This window comes from Drosophila subobscura, chromosome U (genome assembly GCF_008121235.1).
Source record: "Drosophila subobscura isolate 14011-0131.10 chromosome U, UCBerk_Dsub_1.0, whole genome shotgun sequence".
NCBI classification, from domain to species: Eukaryota; Metazoa; Arthropoda; class Insecta; order Diptera; family Drosophilidae; genus Drosophila; species Drosophila subobscura.
This window is the reverse complement of record NC_048534.1, coordinates 23,283,525-23,310,164: the sequence shown is the minus strand read 5'-3', so window position 1 is coordinate 23,310,164 and position 26,640 is coordinate 23,283,525. Positions and strand designations below refer to the sequence as shown.

The 26,640-nt window shown below is 49.6% G+C and overlaps 2 protein-coding genes across 2 annotated transcripts; one reads left to right on the top strand and one right to left on the bottom strand.

Annotated features, from left to right (window-relative positions):
* Nucleotides 1–19,094: 19,094 nt before the first annotated feature.
* LOC117900816 lies at nt 19,095–25,824 on the top strand. Its single transcript, XM_034811309.1, has 14 exons — nt 19,095–19,278; nt 19,338–19,462; nt 19,522–19,732; nt 19,795–19,927; nt 19,990–20,126; nt 20,186–20,815; nt 20,875–21,076; nt 21,137–21,513; nt 21,565–22,118; nt 22,176–22,475; nt 22,536–24,212; nt 24,273–25,216; nt 25,275–25,653; nt 25,709–25,824. Exons 1-14 carry the CDS (start codon nt 19,122–19,124, stop codon nt 25,760–25,762), a joined length of 5,880 nt encoding a protein of 1,959 aa, XP_034667200.1. The 5' UTR covers nt 19,095–19,121; the 3' UTR covers nt 25,763–25,824.
* On the bottom strand, nt 25,775–26,622 carry LOC117900825 (peptidyl-prolyl cis-trans isomerase, rhodopsin-specific isozyme). The gene is made up of 2 exons (XM_034811332.1): nt 26,083–26,622; nt 25,775–26,019 (listed from the first exon to the last, which is right to left on the bottom strand). The coding sequence occupies exons 1-2, from the start codon at nt 26,587–26,589 to the stop codon at nt 25,816–25,818; spliced, it is 711 nt and encodes a 236-aa protein (XP_034667223.1). The 5' UTR covers nt 26,590–26,622; the 3' UTR covers nt 25,775–25,815.
* Between the last annotated feature and the right edge of the window lie 18 nt (nt 26,623–26,640).

Below are 26,640 nucleotides of genomic sequence, written 5' to 3'. Positions count from 1 at the left end.
TTGCCTGGCCTCGTTTGTGCGAGTAATTCCCAGTCAGTTTACACAAATCTCAACACGACTCCCCGCCTCAGACCGCAGCCATCAATGAATGTTGTTGCGCCTTTTTTTTTGCCATACAATTTGGACATGTAAAGCATAAAGTCAGCAAATGGCATATTCCCATAGCCAGCTGAGCGTCCAAACAGCGCGTTTCAGCAGTGTAAAGCGTTTGTCATTTAAGAACTCCACAAAAGTTGCCTGGAAACCCTCGCATGTGCCTGCAGTTTTGTTCCCTACTGTACATATCAAGTCAAATGAATGTACTTTACATGTATAAATACATATACATATGTATATTTACACACACGTAAATGTAGTTGTAGTTTCTGTTTGTTTGTTTGTTTGTCTGTTTGCCTTTTATTTTAATTTCCCTCGACGGCACACGCTCTACATCTGTCGCTCCCTCTGCCTCGCTTCCCCTATTTGTCTCTCGCTCTTCGCAGAGCACTTTACACATTAATGTAAAAAAATTGTGCACTGATGTAAGTGCGTCTTCCGCACTTCGGTGCCAGGCAGCGCCCACTCATGCTCCACTAACCAGACTGACAGGCAGCCGCAAACCAAACAGACAGAGGGACAGCATGCTCGTTCCCATTTGCCATTTTCACATTTCCCATTTGCCGGCCATGCCCAGCGCTCCCCTCTCCTCTCTCCGCTTCCGGCAGACTGCGCGCATTTTAATAAAAACGAATTAAAATGTGCACTAATATGTTTTTATTATTTATGTTTATATTTGTGTTGCTGTATTTGTATTTTGTATTTATTTACGAGCATGTTGCAAATAAATTGCACTCCAAAAAAGCTCGAGTGGGTTTCGGATGGGTGTCTGTGTGTGTGTGGAAAATGTGTCACTGTGAAAATTGCTTTGTCAGGTTTAGTTTTGCATTCAAAGTTCCATTAAAGTGCGCCACACAAGCTCTCTCTCTCTCTCTCTCTCTCTCCCTCGCTCTCTCTATAGCTATTTCCTTCGCTGCGGAGAGAGAGAGCTGCTCCTCATGTATATTATATCATTTGCCATATGCGGATTAGCCATAAGCCGCTTTTGGCATAGGAAGGAAGCAACCCAAATGCCAGTCTCCCCGCTCCCATCTCTCGCATAAGCAAACTTTACAACAAAACTGAGCTGCAAGCCGCCCCCAAGGATGAGCTCAAGTGGGTAAACCGCTTTCGTTGAGGCACTTGAGTTGAGTCGCTGGCTTATAATTTGTTTGACAAGCAACCAAGAGGAGCTTCAACTCCTTCTCAAAAGTCCTCCCTCTGCCACTTTTAATACTAATCTGAGGCAGAGCTTTTGCTTTTATTTCTTGCCATTATCTCTAACATATAGCAGCTGCTTCCACAGCCTCGAACTCGCCCGTTTTGGGAAAATCATTGAAGAAATCGATTTTGGTTTGATTGGCAGTCAGTCCCTTGAGGACTGCTCCTGCTGCTGCTCTCCATGTGTCCACCACTTGCAGCGCCTGCAGTGCGGTGTGCAGCTCAAACAGCACTGTGCCCCTCTTGGAGTGCATGTGCTTGGCCTGCAGCACTTGGCCACGCAGTTGGATCAGGCCCAACTCCCGCAGCCAGCGACGCACCAGATTGATGGGCAGCTCCGCGGTGGATATCTGATGCGCCGCGTCGGAGGTGACCAAAATGCGCGGACTGAACTGATCGTAGGTCTCGCAGGAGAGAACAGCCTCAGCGTAGACGCCGCTGGAAAGAATTATCAGCAGTGCGCAGCTCGACAGCAGCAACATCTTCGAGATACAAATTAAAACTGACAGCAGCGCGGAGATTGCTCCGCCAGCTGCATGGCTTATCGGCCGCAAAATGATCTTGAGGTCAGTTATACTCGGAGATACTCTCGTGACTCACGCAGCCATCGCCAGCAGCAGCAGCAGCAGCAGCAGCAGCAGCAGCATCTCGGGCTGCAGACTTGGCTGCTGGCCAGGCACTTAATGATGCATACGTGTCGCCGCCATTTGTTCTCGTGGAGAGTGGAGAGTGGACAGTGTATCAAAGTGTCACTGCCGAGAAAACCAATTAGGAGCAGCGCCAAAGAGGCTCCCAGCGGGACTTCTTTCAATTAAATTGGCGACACACAAAAAGAGGCGGCGGAGGACCGTGAAGCTCCCGGCATTTGTCAGCGGGTAGAAACAATTTGCTGCTGTCAGATAAGGAACTCGGAGGACATTGCCTAACATTTCCGCACGCTCAATTTAATAAGGGCAGCTCCTCTCATTAGCCCAGAACCCAACTCCTGCTTCATATGGTTCGGGTCTTCAGGGAGTTGTTGTTGCTGGGCTCCGGCTCCAAGCCAAATTGAAAAATGTTAAATTATCATCAAATTTCATGCACTATCAAAGTCAATTTCCTGTCAAGGATGTGCCCGTGTCCTGCTGCCATCACTCCATGCCACTTCAGGCTGCTGCCCTCGCCTCCAGTCACAAAAATAATTTATTCAACTTGATGCCACGGTGGCCGTCGCTGTCGGCGGTCGGCGGTCGACGGACGGTCGTTGGTCGTCGTTGGGTTGGGTGTAGCGACCGCTGCCCTGCGGTTCATTGTCAGTTAAGCTTTTTAAAAGAAAACCACTTAGAATGTTGACATTATCCTTCACTTTCTATTTATTTTGTCATTTAATCAACTTCCTGCCCGACTGACTGTCGCTGTGCGGTCCAACGTCCCTGATTTGCATACCAACTCGGCCTCGTTTGATGATGGAACACTGTACTGTGTAATGGGTGCTGTGGGGCTCCAGCCGGATGGGTTTCGGGGCAGACATCTTGAGATGGACGCTTGTCGCTTCCTCGTTGCTCGTTGTCTTCGGACGAGTATTTGCGCTCCGGCGCCGTCTGGCCCAATCAGTCAACGGAGCCAAAGCCAGAGAGACGGAGAGACGGAGAGACAGAGCCCTCTGGTAAATAAAAATTGCTTTTTGCCGCATAACCTGTGGCCTGCCTACACCCAATGCCCTTACCCATGCAGCAGTCAGTCAGTCAGGGAGTCAGTGAGTTGGGGAGTCGGGGAGTCCTTGCCATATGCCAGCAGCCAGCCAGCCATTCCCATCGATGGAGAGACAATTTGATGGCAAACTGAATGACAATCTGCCTCTGCTTGGATGACATTTTGGGGTTGCTCATTTACCGTTATTAAAGCAATTCCATGAATATTTTAAAAGCTCTTCCCCCAACCCCAACCCCCATAATAGGTTTAGAATTTCACTGAGCAGAAGGAGCACAGAGCCAGAGAGAAGGAGAGAGAGAGCGAGAGAGCGCATGTAAATAATGTGAGAGTGCTCAATGGGTATGTGCAGGAGGGGGAAGGGTGCGGGCACCTAAGCCGCATTTGGGCAGCGAGCAGCCCCACAAAAGGAAAATCCTATTGAATGGCATCCTCTTTCTCCTTTTGTTTCAAGCATGGAAATGCTTTTAAACAGCGCCCAAAAAAAACGGCACAACAAAGCAAATGTACACCCAAGGAGGGGCAGGGGGGAGGTGTAACAAAAATGCCTTGTATTGCTTCTTGTTTATTATTCGCTCAGTCAGTTCTAATGAACGCCGCGGAGTCCCACTCAGGAGCACTTATCCCTGCTTACGGCCAGTCTGAGATCGGACACGGGCCAGCACAAAGGCGGCTAGAAAATATGATGGCAAAGTTTTGCTTTCTGTTTGCTGTTTGCTCAGTGAAAAAAAAAAGAGGAAAACTTTCGTACCAGAGGCGAGAGCTTAATGCTGAAATAATTACGCCGCCAACGCCCTGGAGGCAGAGCTGGTCAGCGGGGGGTCAGGGAGCTAGAGTACGTGACGCATCGATGAGCCGGAAGGGCAACACATAACTTTGGCTGTTGCTGCTGAATTGATTAAACATGAAAGAGGAGAGGGAGCAGCAGCAGCAGCACAAGAGATCAGCAAACTCATCGAAAAAGTAAAGGACTGAAGGGACTTTGTACGAGTTCTGTTGTTGTGGAGTGCAAACTACATGGAAACTGTGTCCCAAAAGTTTGCCCCATGTGTTACGAGTTAATTAGAAGCCTATTGATAAAGTTGAATTGCAGCTAATGTGGCAGAAGTTTGTCTGTCGGTCGCTCAATGCCGCCGCAATGGCAGCCCCCGGGCGAGAGGACGGGAAGGTGTTGTCTCTGGTGTTGGGCCAGCGGTAAACTAGATGCACATTTATTAATTAAAATGCCACAAAAACACAAACAGGCATCCATCTGCCCCTCTGCCTCTGTCGCTTTCATTAGCGTTTGTCAAGTGCTCATCAGAAGCAGAAACAGAGACGAGAGCTGATGGCTGGTGGCTGGTGGCAGCAGCAAAGGGTAAATTGATGGCCATGTTTGTTAGTTTAATTATGCAGCAGAGTCCTTGTGTGTGTGTGTGTGCTGCGGGACACTCTGTTATCATTCACAATATGCGCTGCTGCTGGCTGTCAGTGGAGTAATAATGGAAACAGAACTGCAGCAGCAGCAACCCGCAAACAAACAAACAGCGCCCATGCCGCACACCCAGCTACAGATACTCATTCAACCAAAAAGATACACAAAGAGCGAATTTGCCCAAATTGTTGGCCAGCAATCATAATTTTTGTTGGGCCAAAGGCATTTTGATTTTTAATTTGGCCTGTGGCCGGGTAACCGCAAATTTCTCATAACAATTTGTAATTGCCATAAATTAAATCACTTTGTGGTTGCAGGTTGCAACGGCCTCAGCCACCAACCGCTCGTTTGGGTCACCCGAAAGTCTCCCGCTGATCAGTTCTCACTATTAATTACACTACTCAACAAAATCAAAGTTTTTTTTGCTACCCAAGAAACCAAACTAATTTCTTTTTAAAAATTTGGTGCATTAACTTTTTTTAAAGAATTTTTTAAAATTTTAAAAATTGTTTTTTTTGTTAATTCATTTTTTAGAGGTAACTCTAATTTTTTTTATACAATTTAAATACCTTACATCTTATATTAATGCACTTTTTCATTCTAAAAAGCTAATGAATGATTCTATAAAGTGTAACCAAACAGTTTGTGGTTTTAGTTTAACTTCTGGGAAATTTTAAGCTTTTAAATGCAAAAATTCAGATTTTTGTGCGTTATTTTTAACGAAATTTTCATTTTAAAAACTCCCAAAAAGTCGAAAAAAAATTATAATCTGTGTATCCTTTATTTTTTGTGTACAGGTGCACTAATTCAGCATTTACAAATTGTTAAAAAATAAATTCTGCCATAGAAAAGTTGGTTTGATCTCTTGGAAAAAAAAATCGCATTGGGCAGTGTTATTGATTGATTCCGAGTTTGTTTTTGGGCTTATCGATTGTGCACTCCCATCATCAACGATTTTCCAAACTATCAGCGAAGCAAAAACTTTAAGCCCAGCTCCGGCAGCTCCGGCAGCGCTTAGCCATTAGCCACGTGTCTGTGCTGGCTAATTGACTTTGGCTAGACGGACGCGGGATACGCCCCCGAAGTGGTGTCTGCTCAGCATATGGTCGGTCGGGAGCCAAATCGGGAGCTGCCTGAAATCCAATCAACGTTTTTTCTTCCTTTTTTCTAATCAGGCAAAGTATAAAGTAAATTCAATTACGCTGCGCGGCTACTTTGTAAATCCGGCAGGATCACGCGCCTCAGAGTGTGTGTGGCAGGAGGCATGTGGCAGGAGGCATGTGTGTCGCGTGTGTGGGTGTCCCAAAAGAAATTTTGAAAATAAATAGAATTCCGCCAAAGTCAAAGCAAAGTAAACAAGTGGCAGGCGGCGGATGGTCCGCTGAAGATGAAGGGGAATCCATGGCAACTAATCAGAAATTCCGTCTCATGCGCTGCCTGCCTGCTGCCGGGATGTGAAGTGTGCCACCAAAATAAAAAAAAGAAACGGAATACAAGAGGAACGACAGACGGACAGACAGACAGGATGAAGACGGACTGTGGCAGGGAGAGAGAGGATGAGCGGCAGCAGAGAGACAGCCCAAGTGGCATCTCCACGGCGCTTGGGATTATGCAAAATTCAATTTGCAACTTAAATGTGTTTATTTTGCGTTACGCTGCTGCTGGGGCAATTTTTATTTTCACTGAAAATGAGGGATTTACTTACTTACCAAGTGGTGGTGGCAGCTCCAGCTCCAGCTCCAGTGGCAGTGGCAGGCATCCTTCCACAGTGTGCTGTGGGTCGTTGGAGATAAGCGAACGGGTAGCCGTAGCCATAGCCATAGCCGTGGCCCTGTGCCCTGTGCCGCGTTACCCAACCAATGAGCAATACCGCCATCAATTTTCCAATCTTATTGAGCGTTTAAAAATGTTTGTGTGTGGGTGGAAGAGGCGACAACGACATCAGCATCGTCCTGTGCCCGGCTGCAAATTGCTGATTTACAAATAAAATGAGATTTCCGCAAAGGCAGACGACGAGGACGAAGGAGAACCGCAGTCCGCCTCTTTTATGGGGCAACATAAACAGTTTGCTCATGCCCCAGACCCCCTGCGTATCCCTGATCCTTTGCATAATAAAAGGAGCTGCAGTTCAGAGACAAATTGCCGAATTCAATTTGATAGTGAATTTAGTCAGCCGTTTATTTAATTTTATGACCCAATCAAAGCCATCGAAATGATGAGCCATAGACACCGTGCTGAGCGCTGCTCCTCGCTCCTCCTCGCTCCTCGCTGCTGTCCTGCCTTGACTTATCACAGCTCGGAGATTTCATATCGCGCTTTTAATTACTTGTCAGTCAATTTTCTCATGACAGCAGACGAGGCAGGAGGCAGGAGGCAGCGGCAGCGGCAGCAGAATTAAAATTCAAATGGCTCTGAAATTAAAGTCAGTTCCTGGTGGCAGGGCGGGGGCAGGACGGTGGCCAGCACTTGCCACGCAAATGACAGTTGAATGGAAATTTAGTTTTAAACAAAGCGTTAACTGAAGTCACAACCCTCAACCCCCAGCCAGGCCCTGCCCGGACAGCCGCCCACAAGGAAAATGTTTTAGTTGCCGCACGCAAATTAGCCCAAAGTTTTCCCTCAAAGGCAGAGGCGCTGCTGCCGTTGAGGTGGAGCAAAGTGGAGAGTGGCGAGTGAAGTTTACTGTGTCGCCTTGAACTCTGATATACTAGGCCACGCCCTGCACTGCCAGCTGCCCCCTGTGCCCCGTGGCAGCGCTCTCAAAATGAATATTTGATGGGAGAGTGCGAGAGTGCGAGAGGACAAATTAAAAGCGCTTGCAGAAGCTTGTTGCATACTTTATGGCGCTAATTTAGGAGCGGTCCTAGGGACAGACAAGACCTCCAGTCTCGGTGATGTAACGGAACAAGTTAAGCCCCAGCCAGGGGTCCCCTCTACGCCTTGGGTCCGCAAGGGGCATCATTCCGCTGCTTGTTTATGCACGCACATTAATTGCAAGGGGCTGAGAGCCGGCAGGGGGGTCCGTAGGAGAGCTCTGCCCACAACCACATTTCAATGTTGCACAACTAAATGCTTTTAAGTGCATTTCATTGTTGCCGCACGCTCCCCAAACCGATGCACGGGCAGTATGCCAGCGGGGAAAAGAAAGTTTTTTCGGGCCCAAAAAATAAAATTTTTGCACCATTTTGCGGCAAGGCAAATGCAAACAGGCGAGAGTGCTGGGAATGCCACAACTTGCCAGAGAACTTGAGGTGTGACACGTCACCCCCCAACCCACTGCCCTGCCTCTGCCCCTCCATCACTTTGTTTAATGAACATTTCGTTTACGCATTGGACACGAGAGCCACAGCGAGCTGGCAGTGGGCAATGGCTCTTTGGGCTGGTTCCCTCATAAATATTCATTCGCAATTTATGTAAATGCCTAGCCGGCAGATACCGCAGCGGAACCCGCACCCCCACACCCCCTCGCCCTTTGGCTTACCTTTGATAATGTGTCGCGCTTTAATTATGAATTAATTGCGAATGATTTCAACATCATGCATTTTAATTGACATGCCATTGTGCTGCTCTGTGCTGCGATCTATGTGTACGCCGAGTATCTGCAAGGTGTCATCCACTCAAATACACACACACACACACACAGAGACATACACACACACACTTGCAGCATCATTTATCAGGCGAGTGGGGGAATGTCCGTGTCCGTGTCCGTGTCCGTGGGCCACTGGCGTATCCATTGTGTGGTCGCCGCTCGTTTCAATCAATTTCATTTCGTTATCGTTATTGACATTTTGTAATTTAATCGTGTGCTTTGTCGCATGTGGCCCGTCATGCCACACACAGAGGCACACACAGGCAACACACTCACTCATCTGGCTGGCTCTTAACTTTATCATCGTGTTTGGCTTGTGGCGGGCAAAAAACTGCACACAGATGACACACAAGGAGAAGATGAAGGGACCAGCCAGGCAGCCAGGCAGCCAGTCAGCCAGCGACATATCCAATGACGTGGCACAGCCACAGCCAAAATGGCAGCCAGCAGCAGCATTAATAATGGAGCCAAACCGAACCTGACCAACCACTCCACAGACTCCACAGCAGGTGCAGCAGCAGCGCGGCCACTAATTAGTTGCAGCCACATAAATATTGGCAAGGATCTGCACTTCGATCGCAGGCTTGCTGTGTGCTTGGATGAATAAAGAAATTAGAGCCGCAGAACGCGGAGGGTTCCAACTACCAGCCTTGGCCACATGTTGCCTTTGCCTTTGCCTTTGCCTTGATTTTTGTGGTTTCTGCCACACTCTGCCACACTCATGTGTGACGCAAAACGCTTAAAAACTCATTTAGTCTGGCAGCAGAAAGCGAACAGAGCTCCAACAGCTGCGGCCTCGGCGCGCCTTTTCCCACTTTAATATAAAATGTAAATTTACACAAAACTACTTTTTGTTTTGGGGTCTGCTCCTGGCTGTAATTTCCCCAACGACTTTTACCCAAGGCAGCAAAGGCAGCTCCACATTGCGGTTGAGGGTCAACCGCAGGACGGGGAATATTTTGAGTGGATCGAATGAAATATTGGGCAAACGAAAGGAAATGTGTTCAAGCATAAATGTAGGTCGTAATATTTTAATCAAATTATGCAACTCAATGGACATTCGAGCTGGCTGCTGGCTGCTGGCTGCGTGTCCTGCCGCTGGATGGTGCTGGATGGCTCCCAGCGGGTTTCAATTACGGCAACATATGACTTTTGAATTAAATGACCTGAAAATTGTCCCCTACTTTGGCCCAAGCACTCAGCCAAGCGTGGCACGAACACACACACACACACACACACAGACACAGCTGCGAGGACAAATACAAACACAAATACACTTTACGATCTCATCAACCTGGATAATGGCCAAATTAGGGCTGGGGTCTGGCCACATTCTCAAGTGGGTGGATGGCTGGTGGCTGGACATGTCGAAGCACTCAATACCCTGGCCAAAATCATTGTTCCTTTGCCGGCAATTTGCTGGAGAATTTCTTCATTGCTCGGAAGAGCGGGAAATGACCACAAAAACAGCACAACAGAGACAGAGAGAGAGAGAGAGAGTGGAGAAAAGACAGCGAAAACGAGCGCAGAAGAACACAAATGAGGCGAGACAACAGCACAATAATGTACAATAGTAAAAGGCAACATGCAAGCGGGCGACAAGCAGAGAGAAATTTATAGAAGAGGCATGGAAGCACTTGAAATACGCTACTTGGGAGGGGATAGAATGTACACATGGAATGGATATTGGAGAGTACGATACAACCGCTGGGAAAAGAGATCGAGCAACTGTTATTCGTATAACAAATTCTAGAGTCATCAAGGTAGTCTTTCTTGTACCGCTGAAATCCGATATTAAATCCCTTAAAGTTTAATAGAAATTTACAGCAGAAACTCACAAACTTCAGAAAGATTTTTTGAAATTTATCACCTACAAAGCTTTGCCCTTTTTTGCAACAATACTACAATTAGGAGCCCCAGAGTCCCCAGTCGATGACTGAAGATCAAATTTAAAATTTAAAAATTAAAGTTAAAAAATTGAGCAACATTTGAAATTGTTTTCTATGACTTTAATGATATCCCATACATTTTTATATTAAAATAATTAAATATTTATAACTAAAAACTGTTTTTCGTTAAAATAAAACTGGCGCAACTATTTTTATTAATTTATTTACCATATTAGGTGCCCAAAAAATTGTCCAGAACTGAGAATCACCACAAGAATAAACTATTTAGTTTCCTCTTCCCAAAAACAAAACTCTAAATATGTGCTCTAATTTTTCCTTAAACCCATAAGCTCCTAGAGCGTAGAGCAACTGCCAACATATTGAGCTTCGCTTTTTTTTGTTTTTTTTGTATATTTTTTTGTCGTTGTCCCCAACACGCTCATATTTGTGGCCACTGAGAATGGAGAGGACAAGATGAGCGAATGGCAAAAGAAACTACACCTAAACACACACACGGACAGCGGACAGGGACAGGGACATGGCGTACATAAGCGGACAGGGACAGGAACAGAAACAGGGACACGGATGCGGACACATGTGTGTACAATGTTACAACATGGACAGGGGGGGAGGCCAAGGACTACGGCAGGAGCTGGCGCTGTAGCTGAAGCTGTAGCTGAAAGCTGGAAGTGGCAGTGGAGCTGTGGCCAAGGATCAAATGAAGCACGCCAATGGCACCCGAGTGGGGCTAATCAGCAACACACTCGTAGGAGCGGAGGCTCCCAGCTCCAGCTCCAGCTTCTGGTGCGTCACAGCGTCAGCGAGTCCCTACAACGCGTCGGTAGGTGAGTCAGTGGGTGGGTGAGTCCAGTCTCTAGTCAACATTCGACTTGGAATAAAAGAGAAATGGCTGAAAAAAAGGGCACACAAAATTGCCATTTTTCCTACGCTTTCTACGCCCGGCAAAAGATGAACCATGGAAACCATAGGAGAAAAAAGGGAAGCAGCAGAGAAAAACGGATAAAATGAAGTGGAATAAAACGTAAACTATGAATGTGGCCATATGCACACCAATACACACACACACACAAGCATTACATATGTGTGTGTGTGAGTGTGTTTGTGTGTGGGTAGATATCGTGTATCTGCTGCGAGGAGTGCGCCTTGTATGTTTGTGCTTTTTATTTGTTTTCTGTTGTTATTACGACTCCATTGCGTTTAGATGGAGATTAAGTCGCTATACCCAAGCACCACATTCCCCACCCTCCCTTACACCCCCAGAAGCAGTTCGTAGTCGCTGGCTCTTACGCCTTTTTTTTTGCGTTCCTTTTCGTTTCGTTTCGTTCCGCTGTTGCTGCTCCTTTTGATAAGTACCCTTGAGGGGGAGTATTTTTATTTGGCTTCAATGTTTGTGCAACTGAGAGAAGGAAGCATAATTAATAAGCGGAAATATTTAAATATTTATTTGCATATTTTCATATATTTATTGCTAATTAAATCTACCAAATTGTTGCCCAAACTCTTAAAATAAAATCAAGAAACCAATTTAAATATATTTTAAATATGTGTCTAGCTTCCAGGGTATCTTCATCTTCGACTCCACAACCTACCTCTACTTTTTTTTTGCTCTTTTTGTATTTTTGCAATTTTTTGCTTTATGAGCAGTTTATTTGTTCTCTGAGCATGGCCACATACGAGTATGAATGTGTGACTGTGTGTGTGTGTGTGTGTGTGGTGCCTGGGGCCATATATAGAATGCGAGATAGCTGGCAACTCTGCACCAACATTTGTTTATGATTTTAGTAACAAATGAAAACTGTGCAAAAAGAAAGCGGAAAATATTTTATATTACAAAAGTGGAGAGAGGAGGGAGAGGAGTGGGAGTGGGAGTGGCTGCTTGACTATTATATTGCTTTTGTGGGAATGTGCCAGGAACGCTCTCTGTGTACTGTCTCTGTCTCTGTTTCTGTGTCTCTTACTGCGTGTGTGTGTGTGTGGGTATGTGTACTTTTATTAGTCACTGTCACAGCGAGTGCGCTGCATAGTTGCTCCCCAAAGTGCCATCGCGCAAAACGATGTTGATGCTGATGTGTGTGTGTGTTGTGTCTGTGTGTGTGTGTGTGTTGATAAGCGGGAATGGTAATTTTTTTTTTCGCTTTATATTTTTTCAGCTTCCTTCCCTGCCCTGATGGCATCGCTGGCTGTCTCTCTGTTATTGCCGAAAATGTATTAAAAATACACGCAAACACACACACACACACACAGACACTTTACCTAGCTGTGCGTAGGGTTGCCAGGCTGTTGGTGGTACTGTATGCAAAGCGCTAGCAAAAGCCACAACGCAGTCAATAGACAACCCTGGCCGGGGCACGCACCGCGTCCAAAGTATGCAAAAGCCAAAAGCGAAAAATATGTTTAGTCCTATAAAAACAACACACAAGCGCACACACACACGTGTGGCTGGGGGTGGGGGTGCACACATAAAAGAAAATTGACTGCGAAAATGGATATCACCTCCACCCACACCCGCAAACAGATTGTTGTTCCACTGCTGAAGTGGAAATGCGTCATTTAGTTTTCTGTTTTCTGTTTTATATTTTTTTTTGATGCCCGTATCTTCAGCTGGCTCTTATCGCAACTGGCAGATCCTTCCTGTTTGTCAATGCCCCACCCACTCCACTTTTCGGACTGCTCTGGGACACACTTTGCTCTCCGTTCGTTGTCCCTTTAAGCCTTGTCACGCTCCTTTTACGCACACGGAAAACACACACATCAAAAGTGGCATTCATTAGCTTTATGCTTATGCCATCGAGCTTTATGAGTCTCAGCATGCGTCACACGGTGTCTCTCCTACACACTCCCCTCCCTCTCTTTGTGATTTTTAAAGCCCAAAGGTGTTGTGTGTGCTGCTTCGCTCTGCCTCTGTGTTGCGCATAATTTCTAATTAACTTTCTGCTCAAGGGCGTGGCTGCAACTTACACCAGGATGTGGTGTCGATGAGTGGCCCCAACTCCCCACGCCCCACTCCCAACCAGTTCCCAGCGGTTCCCTTTAGCACGTCATCATAAAAAGGTTTTGCCAACACATTTATGCGACGCCTCTTGGGCCCAGGCTTGTGGCAGGGAAATGCGTAACAAATGAAGCAAAGAAATGTGTACAGAACGCAGCAAAAACATTCCTCAGCTCAGAGCTCTCCCACTCGGAGGAAGCAAACCAACAACCGCACACCTGTAAGCCGAAGCTTCTGCGTTGTTTTTATGCGTTAAGTCATTAAAATGAAAATTTATTATGCAGTGGCTGGAATGGGGCGGCGCACACATAAGATGAGGGAAAAAAGAAAAGGACAAGCAATGTAAGTCAGCGAATATCTCATTAAGCCCAAGCGGAATGCCGCTGATACTAAGATGCTCCAGCTCCGGCTGTTGCTGCTGATGCCATAATGAAGCCAATAAAGCTTTTTATCTGGCAGACAACGTGATTTATTTATATGCCTGAGAAATTATAACCAAAAGCCGCCTTTGATTTCAAAGCCATACGAAGTTAACGTTGAGTTAAAGCTGCCATTAGGGCAAGCCAAATGGAGATGAATCTTCCTGCAGCTTTGATCTCCTTGCAGCAGCGATCTGCTCGCTCTTTTCTGCTTAAATGAAACCAAATGGCAGCAGCAACTTCCATTCGAAGTGTGCGCATCACGACGACACTCATTAAAGTTGCCGCTGCGTGGTTTCAGGTAATAGCAATTACATGTCACATCCCTGCGGAAGTCCTTAATTTGCCAATGTGTGCGTGTGCAAGTGTGTGTGCGTGTGTGAACTATCCGCAGGAGAAAGTTTGTCAAGTGAAATTTATGCGAGCAGCGACTGTGGCTGTGTAATTGAAGCGGAAATCCACAAGCAGCAGCGCCCGAAGAAGAATCTAATAATTTACTTTATTTGCACCTTTGAAGAGTCGTTCGCTGTCGCTGTCGCTGTTGCTGGCACTCCCCCCCACCAGCTGTGGGCAAAAACTTTTGCACGTACACATGCCATCAGCAAAATGGAAAAAGTTTCGCTTTCTCACTAGCAACTTGTCTGTGTCTCTGTGTCTCTCCATCCACCTACTCGCTGGCTGCTTTGCTGCTCATCAAGGCGCGCAAATGAAGAAAATTATCATGCATCGTACCTAGGCAACGGGACCCCCAGCCTCTGGGTTCAACTTTCTGTGCGCCCCGAATCCAATTAAACATAAAAATAAAATAAATTGTGACATTTTCCAATTAGCGCAGCGAATAGTTGTGCCGCAAGAAAGATGAGCCGCCTGCCGACAACATGTGTCATGCCGCCTCCTCCCACTGCTGTCGCTGCCAAGACAAATGCCGGCACCGAGATGTCTATCGCTGTCTGGGCATCGCAGTTGGATCGCAGTTGCTAGAAGTAGGTTTTTGGGGGGCTAATTAATGGCGTCACAGCAACAAATGGCACTGGCAAGGAGCAGTAAAGGACACAGGAAACACCCTAACGATTGAAGCTGCAACTCCAATGGCTCTGCTGCTCCTCAGTCTAATATGCTTCAAGTCTCGCCAGCCTCTCGGCAGCTGAAACTAGCTGCAAATTACAAATGAGGCTCCACACTGCCAGACCCACTTGGAGATGGTAGACAGACAGTAGGACTGTGAGTCGAATGTGAAAATAATTGCCAAAAATAACACAGAATTTATTTATGCTTCACTTCACGCTGCCCCAGCTCCACGCTCCACGCTCCACTCTGTGTGGCGGTCTCTGAGGGCAATTGGCAGTGGGTTTTTATGATTTTGCTCGGCATGGCCATAGACAGCTCTCCAAATGAGCAAAAAACACATAAAAATGTTGAGCAATTTCTCCTCTGTGGCCAGGCCAGAGACAGAGACAGACACAAGTCCTACTCCTTCTTGTCCTTTTCGGACAAGTCCTTGCCTTTGCTTTGTGTTTGCTTTGGCTCTGGCCAAGCTCTGCTTTCTTGCAATTTGCAACTAATTGCCACAAATTAATTTTAGTATGCTTTTAATGGCATTTTGAATGTGGCAGAGATGGACAGTTGAACATGGAAACAGCAAAGGGGGAAAGTCCTTTTGTCTGTGCGCAAAAAAGAGATGGGATTTTTGTGGCTTGCCTTTTGCTGCGTGGATTTAATGAGCTGCGACAATCGTCAGTCCTGCGACTGCCAACAATGGAGCGCATTTGCTTGACAATTCCTTTCACTGGCAAACTAAGCGAAAAGAAAGTTTCGCAAGATGAAATCCATTTTGTGCCACACTCGCAGGGCGGAAAACGGAAGGCAGTGCGTGCTCATTAGCTCGCCATTGTGCTGCATCCGCTGGCTGCTGGATGCTGCTGGGTTTCCGGTTTGATGCCGGAGTCACTGCCTCCTGCCCCGTCTCCAGCTCTGAATGTAAATCAATTTGTTGTCGTGTCAAGAGCGCAACTAATTTATTTATGAGTCTCGCTTTAAACTCTGATTATTCATATGCCAATCGAGGCGGCACACCCCCAGCCCGTAGCCTGCAGCCTGTGGCCTCCCTGTGTTGACTTTCATTAGCTCAAATTACCCCAAAAGTACTCGAGTGGGCGCATGGCACGCATAAATCAAATGGCCAGAATCAAATTCACTTGCAGGCTGCAAGACCAAGAGACGACACAGGACACAGGACTCTCACATATATATGTGGAGCAAATGGAGAGCCCTGTCGATGTGTCTCCCACTTTGTGGCATTGGCCACGCCCTGGCCATGTCGTTGCCGCCGCCTGTGTTTGGTTTACGTGCTTAAATTGGCAATTAGCAGATTAATTGTCACTGCCAATATATGCGTCAATATTTTGTGCAACCGACAGATGCAGTTGCCCCGTACCAGCACAGCCCAGCCCATCCCATCCATCGTGCCATCCTGCCATCCTGTGCACACACGAACATTGCTTTTGCGTTTGCTTTACGGGCCGGCCTCTGTTGTTTACACAATTGTTGCTCCGTTGCTGTTGCTGTTGCTGTTTGATTTCACTAACGAGCATTAGCATAAATTGCATCAGTCAGAGGCAACGTGGGGGCGGGCATCGTCATTGCCATATGGACACTCGTTTCGTTTCTGTCTCTGTCTCTGTCTCTGTGTGGCAGCTGTCCCGTGTCCAGTCCCCCCTCTCGTAGACTGTCAAAATTCACGCTCACAACGAACGGATGACTCCGGACATTGTGCAGTCAATCAATTGTAAATTTTTAATGAGTTTTCATTCGGCATTGGCCTGCCAGCTCCACGCTCCAGCTCTCCCCTGACTGTGGTGCCCCTGTCCCTGTGCGCTCTGAACTAAGCAATTTGTCACACTAATTAGCTGCTGGTGCGGTTTGCCCGCTAGCCTGCAACTGCCACACAAATATCACGCATACGCCACCGCACAGCCTCCATGCTAAGTGATGCAAATGGTGGCGTAAATGAGCTCAACCAATGTCCATCATGACAGAGAGGGGTATTAACTGTGTCTAGTATGAGTACTTCCTTTTCTTTGGGCAATCATTTCACACAAAATATTTCCGCAACACATCGTCGATGGCAGCTTCCTTTCCTGTGTCCTTGCTGCTGCTGTTGCCTCTACATTTCACTTGACTTCACCGTCCTCAGCCAGCTGCAACTTATCATTTTATAAGCATTTGTTTTTTCTTTTGGTTGCTGTTTTTGTTTCCTCCTTGGAGCCATGCCCTTGCAGCGGCTCAAACCCTTTCCCCGCTGCACATGTTCCCTGGTCAAGCGAGAGCATCCGAGACTTCGACTCTCTTTTCAGCTCTTTTCTTGCTTGTTTTTCCTTGGCTTGAATGTTTTTCCTGTGTGCACAGCATAACAAAATATTTTGTTGCATTTTGTTTGCTCTCTCAGCCCTGCTGCTCCCCCCCCCCTGTGTGCACTTTATGTGACAGATACTTTAAAATGTGGCAAAGTGGTTTTTGGCAAGCCATTCCCATTCGCATTGCCATTCGCATTCACATTCAGTTCTCGAAGTGGTTTTTGGGTCACATGCTGCTTGGCTGCTTGGCTGCTCGGCGCTGCCATGTCCATTCTTGAGGGCCATTCCGAATGAAATTAATGCAGAACTATGTGCCACGTAAACTAATTTTTATGCGACGTCCACTTCCGCCCAACACTTCAGCGTTCCAGCCTTCGCTGCTGTCGCTCCCTGCCCTCCCCCCTGCCTGCTGTCTGCCTACGATTTACGAGGCTGCCGCCGCCGCAATCCTTTCATAACATTCGTAGCGACCGTTTTATTGCCCCGTTTGCTGCCACTTAGGGTTGAAGCGAGCGAGGGCAAAAAAACACCAACAAAAAAACAGAAAAATATACCGCGTGCCGCATTAAAATGTTGCCGCCGCTCTGCCACACCCCCCGCTCCCTGCCCCGCTTGTTGATCGAGCTGAAATTTATATTAGGCCAACAAAGTCGCCCCAAGAAGATGCGGAAAGGGAATGGGAATGGAAAGGGAAGCCTGCACGGGCTGCCCTTGGCGTTGGCGCCTGCTCTCAAGTGCTCATAAATTCACGAAAATTTCACAGCCGCCGACGGACCAACAAAGTAAAAAAAAGCAAAAGCGAGCGGCGTGGGTGTGGGTGTGAGGCTCCAGCTGTTGCAGGCAGAAGCCCAGACCGGGCAGCACACACTCGACTTTGGTTTTTGGCAACATAAATTGCTAAAGAATTGCCACTTTACAGTCGTAAGGAGCACATAAGCCGGACAAATAAAAACCCTTTGCAGCTGACGCTGCTGCGCTGAACCCTCGAGGTTCAGTTTTGGCCAGGCTGCAGCCATAGCTCCTTGGGCAGCGCACTCGTGGAGCAATCAGTCGCAGACTACCGGATTGGATGTCATAAAAATGTCATCTAGCGAATGGCATGGGACTCGGATTGTGACTGCGACTCTGACTGGGGTCGCTGTTCTTTGTCATCATTATGGCATCCAATTTGTACTCAATAAAAATGGCAACTCGACTGTGATGAGTGCTGGGGAAGGGCGCTGACTGGCACTTGTTTTCCATCAAAGTAACGCGAAGGAGCAGCTACACGAAGAAGCTTCATTGAAGGCTGCTGCAATTTTCGGGACAGCTCTAAAGCCAGCGACCCAGCGGACATGTGTTATCTGTGTGACAGCGGACAGGGCCGCTTGGAGGAGGTGGAGCTCCCAGTTTGCATGTGAAGTGCCGTGATTTATAAGCGTTTTGCCAGCGATAACAGCTTCGAGGACACGCCCCTGGGCAAACAATGGAACTGAGAGCAATGGAGCTGGGAACACATGCAAATCCTTCTGTGGCCAAACGATTTCTTTCAATTTTCTTTGCACGGGTACGGGTTGCTGTGGTTGCCGCCTGGCTTTGCCGGGCAAATTTTTATCTCAAGTTTCGGACTCTCGTTGACAATAAAAATGGGCAAATAGGAGAGAGAGTGAGGGACAGGGGGGCAAAGGCAAACCACAGGCACAACATTCAGGCATAGGCATCCTGGGGCAGGCCCAGGCCCAGGCCCGAGCCCATATCATTAATTTTGCACAAAAGGACGAAATGTCCTTTGCCAAATGCAGTAGAAGGGAGAGAGGGAGGGAGGAAGAGCAAGCAAGGCAACGGAGCGAAACGGACCAACAAATAAATAAGGCAAGCAGCCGGACTTTGTTGTGCATTGGCAGCTCTGCGGTTGGAATTGCTCTCTCTACGTCCAGCATCTAGATGGAAGCGGCGGGGAGATGGCGGGGGATGGGCAGGGGCAACTGAAACTAGAACTGTGGTTTGTGTGGGGGAGGGGGAGGAGGCTGCGGCTCTGAGGTCAGCTGTGGCTGCAACACGTTCGACATTTTGTGGGTCTCACGCTGCGTTGGGCATTGCCAAATTGAAATTGTTTTTTCGCCCCCACCATTTGCTGAGATGGCAGGACATTTCGGGCCAAAGAAAATGAGCTGCAGAGAAAATGAGATGTATACACTATGTAATGCCTCACATGAAACTCTAATAAACGAAAGGGATGAGCAGAAATTTACAATTTTTGTTCGTTTTGCCTGCAGCACATTTGAATTTGGCGCCCTTAAAAAAGACAAAGCAACATTTAGTTCGAGAAACAACCGCTCACAGCCTGATGGCGCCACTGCGCTGCCTTCGCCGGGCGCTGCCAGACTGCTGACAAAACGTCAGCAACGTGCCGTTTGAATTTAAACTCAAATTTCAATTATATTTTTCTTTTATTTGAAATAGCACAAGACATACGACAAATGTCGGATATTGAAATACACCATGTGGCCAATGAGGCGTCAGCGCCACACGAGGACGAAGATGTGCAGCGAGGAGAAACCAGAAGAGCTTCTGAACTGCCCAAACTGAGCGCAAAACTCAAATCAAAAGCGAATTTCTGCTGCATAGCCAAAGAGTGTAAGTTGGAGCATTGTCTGTGGTGTATAAACACTTATTTTTAACCACTTTACCCACAGACTACAGCGACTACTCGAACCTGGTTGATTCGCTGCACATAATGCCGCGGCTGATGATACACCAGCGGGGCTTCAAGATTAACAACACCTACGGCCTGACGCTGAACATCAGGAACAGTGGATTGGTGAGCCAGCAACCCATAGACATACACTCGATTATTTAATCGCTGTTTTTCCCTTGCAGTACCCCCGCTTGATCCATGTGAGCACGGACAGCCCCGTGGACACTTCCATCTCCATAGTCGAAGCGGATTTGCATCGCTATCTGGCAACTGATGAGCTGCTGGAGGTTAAGATTTGGATACGTGCCACCAGCTGGCGTGACATCAATCGCAGGCGGCACATTTACATCGAATCGTACCACCCGAACATCATCTTTCAAGTGCCCATCATTGGTAGGGCTCAGACTTTCACTCAGCAGACCTTTCCTCTCCCTAAGATCCCCTCTCCTTTGCAGTGCTGCACAAGCTGGAGGAGCCTTCGTTGTGTGAATTTATAAGCCTGCCACGCTGCGTGCCGAACAACAAGTCCTACTACGAGATGATCATCTACAATCCCACAGAGGAACGCATTCGCATGCGCTACAGAAAGTATGTGCCGGGTGCCCCAAACACAACTGAAACTCAAACTGTTTAATGCCTGCCCCTGCCAGCACCAATCGCGGCCTCACTCTGAACACTTTGAACAAGGATCTGCTGCCGCCCAAGGACTACATCAAAGTGCTGCTGGTGTTCCAGGCGGAGAAGCTGCAGGCGCTGAAGGGCTTCTTCAACATCAAGTTCGGTGTGAGTGGGTATCGGAGTTCAACCTTTGCCACGTTCCGCCAGTTTAATCTTCCCCTCTTCCAGTGGCGCCCAAAATGATCATCTTTGACTTCCTCGCCAAGTCCATGGGCGTGCATTTGAGCGGCGGCACCGTGTCCTTCGGCCTGACCAAGTTCTCACGCGAGGAGCGACGCACCGTGACCGTGTGCAATGAGTCGCCGCATGAGGTCTTCATGTCCGGCACTTTTGACAGCGATCAGCGGGACGTGGAGTCCACCACGCAGAGCGTTGCCTCACATTTCTCGAACAAACTGATCGATGAGGCCGTCAGCATGCACAGCGTGCTGCTCTACGACTTTGAGGAGAATTCCAACGTACAAACTGTCAACTACAATGCGACGGCGGCCAAGCACTTTGGCTTCGTGGTGCCGCACTCGATTCCAGCTTGCTCCTCAGCGGAGATTGTCATCAACTTTAGGCCGCTGTACGACAGTCATGAACCCTTCTCGGACGATGCGGAGCCGCCGTACTTTCAGCGCACGCGGCTCAACTTTTGCTTCACGGATGCTGAGGAGTGCATGGAGTCGCATTTTGTGGTGGTCTCGGGCGAGATCAGCGGCATTGAGGTGGAGCTGTATCCCAAGGTGATTGATTTTCGAAAGATTTACCTCGGGGAGGAGCACTGCGCGCAGATAAAGATTCTCAATGTGGATGGTGAGTGGGAGGAGAAGCTGCTGTTGCCCTTTGCTATAGATTGTTGTCTGTGTCCCCAGCTGTGCCCGCCAAAGTGGCGTACAAGGACACCCTGGAGAAGGACCTGGGCGGCGTGCGTGTGTCGCCCATTGAGGGCTTCCTGCTGGAGCCCTGCTGCCGCGGCGTCTTTAGTTTGTCCTTCTACACGGTGCATCCCTCGCGTTTTACCATCACGCTGCGCTTTAAGGTGGTGAATGGCGGGCATCACAAGGTGCACATCAAGTGAGTGATCAGCACAGCTCACGATCCTCGCTCAAAGATGCTTTTATCCTCCTCCCCCAGAGGCACTGGCCAGCATGTGCAGCTGCGCACGTTCCCACAGCTCGTGGAATTCGGCAGCATACCCATGGCTGTGCCGCAGAAGCGTTACATGCTGCTCATGAACCCGCTGGCCGTGCCCATAACGCTGCAGGTGACGCCCAGCGATGATGGGGAGGAGCAGCCGCTGGTGCTGAACATACGCGACGCCACGGAAATGCTGCCCATCACGGTGCGGGATCCCATTAAGCACCTGCAGCGCGCACACGAGGACATGCGCCACGATTCGCTGGAGCTGGCGGACATCAAGCTGACGAGCGTCGTGCCGGAGATGCTGTCACTGAAGTCGCTGCACATCAACGAGTCCGCGTACAGCATGGAGTTCGAGGAGGCTGTGATGGGTGCGTAACGTGTCTACAGAACTCCCAACTGTAATTTCTGCTACCCCTTAGAGCCCGTGCCGCTGCTGGCCACCCACCTGCTGACCAACCTCAAGCGGCAAAAGATATTCGACAAGACGGAGACGGACAAGCGGGTGATCCAGGAGGCGCTGCACGGACTGCTCAGCACCAAGTACTTTTCCATCTTCACCAAGCACAACAATTTCATATTCATGGACTGGAATGCGCTGCCCAGCGATCCGCGGGAGGTTTACTGCGACAACGAAATCATCTATCTGCGACCCAACACGGGGCGCACCATCACCATTCTGCTGATCCCCAATCAAGTGGGTTACTTCCATCGCTCGCTCACCGTGCGCATCTGCCCCTCGGTGCTGTCCAATTCGGGCTCCAGCGAGGATCTGCAGAGCGTCAAGACGCTCATCAAGTCGGACTTTCTGTGCTCCAAGCTGTGGTTTGAGTATAATTGTGTGACGCCCGAGATTGAGTGGAGCAATCTGGTGGATCTTTCCTCGCGGATTGTCTACGCGGGCGAGGAGTACGAATTCGACATGGCCTTCTACAACAGATCCAACACGGGTGGCTTTCTGCACTTTGATGTCATTGTGCGTGGTCCCCCCAGTGGGAGAGTTCTTCAACTTCTAATCTCTCCCATCCCACAGCCAAATGAAATGAGTTTTCGCGATGGCACCTGGAAGTTCTACATTGGTTCGGGCTCACGCATCATGGCCAAGTGTGCGGTCAGCTTCCGCTCGCTGGGCAACACGCGGCTCACGGGTCTGATGAAAATTGTGGGCGCCCCGCGGCCGTATGCCTTTCATTTGTTTGCCAATGTGCTGCCCACGGAGATAAGGATTACGCCCAACTATGTGCAGCGACGACTGCAGACGTACGAGCTGCACAAGGTGCACTTTTACATAGACAATTACTCGCCCACGAACACCAAGCTGACAATGAAATTGGTAAGCCAAAAGCAGCTCCAAAAGGTCAACTTGACTCTACTTCAATCTCTGCCCCTGCAGCAGGACACCACGTTCCAATATCTGACAACAAGAGGCGGTGTGCTGGCCTCCACGGGGCAGAGCATGTACACCACACTGGTGGCGATATTCCCCGATCCAGATCTCTATCAGAACACACTCTATGTGGACCTGCAGTTCGATCACGTCATGGAGATACCCATCACGTTCCTCGTTGAGGGTGTGCCGCTGTACTTTGAGCCAAACATCAGGCAGGGCTTCGATGCGGGTCAGCTCTACACCGACACCAAGGAGCAGTTCCAGCAGAACGTCTACAACCATCGCTTTCCCGTGAAGGTGTTCAACAAGGGTTTCCGCGCGTATCGCGTCACCGTCACACGCCTAAAGACCTACGCCCAGGCCAAGGGCCGCTACTCGCCCTGCGCCTCACAGGCGCTGACCGCGCGCTTTGACATCACGCCCAAGCATTTGTGCCTGTCGCCTGGCTGCGAGGAGCGACTCGAGATACTCATCAGCTCGTGGCAGGAGGGCGTGGTGCTGAGCGACTTTCTGCTGCAGGTCACCGACCAGAAGTATCCGCAGCGCAAGTACACCATCAAGGTGACGGCCAAGGCGGAGTTCATCGAGTGCCAGCTGGTCTGGAGCCGCAAGCAGCTGCTGTTCGAGTACCAAAGCTGCGAGCCGCTGAAGCAACGCTCCAACATCCACACCCCCGAGCTGATCAACAAGCAGGCGCTGCCCCTTGCGGAGGTGCGGCTGCAGGTCAGCGGTCCCTTTCGCATCAAGGGGCTCTACGAGGACACGTTCGAGAAGGAGATCCTGGTGCCCATTGAGGCGCTGCAGCACAAGGACATCTTTGTCATGCTCAACCGCGGCGCCATGAAGCAGCTCTACTGCAAGCAGCTGGAGGGTCGCATCAGCGTCTGGGCTCTGGGGCGACAGCTGAATCCGCTCGCGCTGAAGGTCACAGTGCAGGTGCCCGATGTGCTTATCCTGCAGCCCGAACTGGTGCTCTTTGACCGCGGCGCGGCCTTCGACTGCAGCGTGAGTCTCGTCAATCAGGGCTGCCTGCGTGCCGAGTTCAAGTGGAAGCGCCTGGACACCGCCGAGCAGTTTGTGGGCGACAACGATGATCCGCAGGATCTGGTGGCTGACTTCCTGTCGGAGTTGCTGCGCATGCTCGAGTACAATTTCAGCTGCGAGGAGGAGCCCAACATGACGCTGCGCTATCAGCAGTGCCGCTGTCAGTTCAGCCAGCACTCGGACACGGCAGAACTCGTGCTGGAAATACTCGATGAGTTGGTCAACGATTTGGACCTCAGCCACCGCCCTTTGGTGTACCCCCGGGGAGAGCAATCCAGCGAAGACTCCGCCCTGGAGCTGCACAGCACCTCGAGCTTTGTGCGTGCCACAATTCACGATTTGCTCGACCGCCTGAATGTCGAGTCCAGCGAGCAGCTGTCGCCTGCCTCCTCGGAGTACTGCTTCGCGGAGCGTTTCATCTACTTTCACGAGAAGCAGGGCGTGGTGGAGTTGCCCGATGTGCAGCCGGAGCATCAGTGTGTGTTGCATCTACCCCACATCCGCCGCTCCCATGAGATGAGGGCCACCTTTCAGCTCACAGTGGTGGGCGGACGCAGTCAGTGTCTGTCCGTGACGCTGGTCAATCTGGCCCAGAAGATTAAGTTTCACAAGCAGAGCGTTTATCTGGGGATTAAGGTAGAGTCTCCACACATTCTGCCTCTGCTTTAACTCAACCTGTATCCTCCCTCCTTCCAGCCTTGGTACGAGCAATTCAATGCTGTGCTGCGCGTCGAAAATGTGACCAAATACCAGCTGCAACTTTGTGTTGTGGAGCTGACACCAGTGCAGCCAGCGGAGAAGCGACTCATTGAGGGCCACAGCACGCTGCTGAGCAGCGATTTGATACACTTGGAGCCTCTAGCCAGCGAACAGCTGCGCCTCAAGGGCATACTCGGCTTCAGCGAGAGCTTCTGCCACACCTTTGGGGTGCTCATAAACAGCAGTGCCTTGAGCCACTTTTGGCTGCGTGGCCAGGGCGTGATGCCCATGCTGGACGCAGACTCCAAGCTGCCTGCGGACCACCAAGAGGAACTGGACATCGTGGAGGAGTATCGCCTGCTGCAGCGCATTTACTACTACGAAATGTTCAAAAGCATCACCGAGACAGATGCTGAGCTGGCTGCTGCCGCTGGCGAGGAGGAGGGCTTGCAGGAGGATGCCATAACCGAAGATTTCAGTCAGCTGTCGGAGAGCGAGGAGGAAATGTCCAGCGCGCGACAGCGCCAGCACGACACGCAGCTGTTTAAAATGGTGCAAACCTACGTGCTGGTCAACAACAACCAGGAGCTGCCACACGCCACCATCCTCAAGCAGTTGCTGCTCGGAGCACGCTACCGCAAACGCCTGCGGGACAACGGGGAGCTGTATGCCCAGCACCAGCAGGTCTACCAGCGCCATCAGCAACTGCACAAGGCAGGCAGCTACAAGCTGCCGCCGAATGCGAAGTACTTTACGGTGCAGCCCATTCCATGCCAGCAGCAGGGCCACATTCTCGACCTTGGACAGCTGAATCGGAATACGCTGCGCCGCTTCGAGCTGCAGCTGCACTTCAGCGGCCCCGGCAAGCTCATAGCAGCCGCACGCACAGCTGTACGCATTCCCGGACTCTTTGTTGACTTTAGCATCAGCCCGGAGCAGCAGTGAGTGGCGGGCGACATGTATAAATAAAGTCCCTCTTATCTCTCCCTCCCCCCACAGCGCTGATAAGAAATTCTCGTTCTGGTCCGAGCAGTGCTCCACGCTGGAGTACTTCAAGAAGAAGTATCGCAATATGCTGGAGCGACTGGCAGATGCTCACAATCCCCAGCTGAAGCATTCGCACTCCTTCGATCTGGATCGTCTGCTGAAGCACCAGCGCACGCTGACGGGCAAGGATCGTCGCTTGATGCAGGAGTACTACAACAGTCTGAATCCCTCGGTCTATGCCGATCACAAGCATCACTTCACGCTGGCCAAGGTGTACTCGGGCAGTCAGTCGAACTACTCCGGCGTGGATGTGCGCATCGTTGGTTACTTTAAGCCCGAGGCGCGTTACTACGAAAAGCATCAGTTTGTGGAGGATTACATATACATCGATGTGAGTTAAGGTTACACTTTGAAGCTACTTTTCTACATTCTTTTCTGCCCTGCAGCTACACATGGGACCCACTCTGCCCATACTGCTGCTGGGCTCCATAGCCGCTTGACTTGTGGGTTAGAACCATTTATATATTGATTTTATGTGCATTAAATAAAGCGCTCAACAGTACATGTTCAGCTGTCGAAAAAAGTAATGAAAGATGAGCAGCACGAGGAAGGAGCTGGTCACAGGCAGACCCGCCGCTTTGATCCACCCGAGCACGTTGTAATCATCCGGATAGAACTCGAACTGCTCCGTGGGCAGCTCGCCGCAGTTGGAGATGACCACCGGCTGCACGGGAAAGTCATCCGTGTCCGTCTTAACCTGTTAACAAATGCAAAATTAATTAGGAAAAGTAATTGCAGAAATATTCAAAGTTTCACTCACATCTTCAATGGCATAGATGGTGTCCATGCCCTCGAGCACCTTGCCGAAGACCGTGTGCTTGCCGTCCAGCCACTTGGCGCCGACTGTCGTCACATAGAACTGGCAGCCGTTGGTGTCTGGTCCGCGATTCGCCATGCCCAGATACCCCGGGCGATTGTGTTCCACTGCCAGCGCCTTGTCCTCATCCGGGAAATAGTCGCCGTAAATGCTGATGGAGCCAGTGCCGTCGCCGTGCAGAATGTCACCGCCTTGGACCAGGAATCGATCGACAATCCTGTGAAAGCGAGCGCCCACGTAGCTGGTGCCGTTGATGCCGCGCAGGCAGATGTGCCGAAAGTTGGCCACCGTCTTGGGTGCCAGCTTGCCAAATAGCCCAAAGGTAATCCTCCCTATGGGCTGCTTGTTGTGTTTGACGTCCATAAAGATACGCGAGGTGACCGTGAAGCTGAGAGCATTCGCAGCGGCCAGTAGGCCACAGCAGCAGAGTGCCAAATGGATGAACTTCATGGTCAGGAGAGAGTGTAGGACGACTAGCCACGCTGATGAAATAGTTGCAAC

Excerpts from the sequence above, each read along its gene's own strand:
- LOC117900816 (XM_034811309.1), top strand. The coding sequence starts at position 19,122 with ATGTCGGATATTGAAATACACCATGTGGCCAATGAGGCGTCAGCGCCA. Across the intron at positions 22,119-22,175 it reads TTCTGCACTTTGATGTCATT|CCAAATGAAATGAGTTTTCG; the intron begins GTGCGTGGTCCC and ends CCCATCCCACAG. Across the intron at positions 25,654-25,708 it reads AGGATTACATATACATCGAT|CTACACATGGGACCCACTCT; the intron begins GTGAGTTAAGGT and ends TCTGCCCTGCAG.
- LOC117900825 (XM_034811332.1), bottom strand. The coding sequence starts at position 26,589 with ATGAAGTTCATCCATTTGGCACTCTGCTGCTGTGGCCTACTGGCCGCT. Across the intron at positions 26,020-26,082 it reads CCATCTATGCCATTGAAGAT|GTTAAGACGGACACGGATGA; the intron begins GTGAGTGAAACT and ends ATTTGTTAACAG.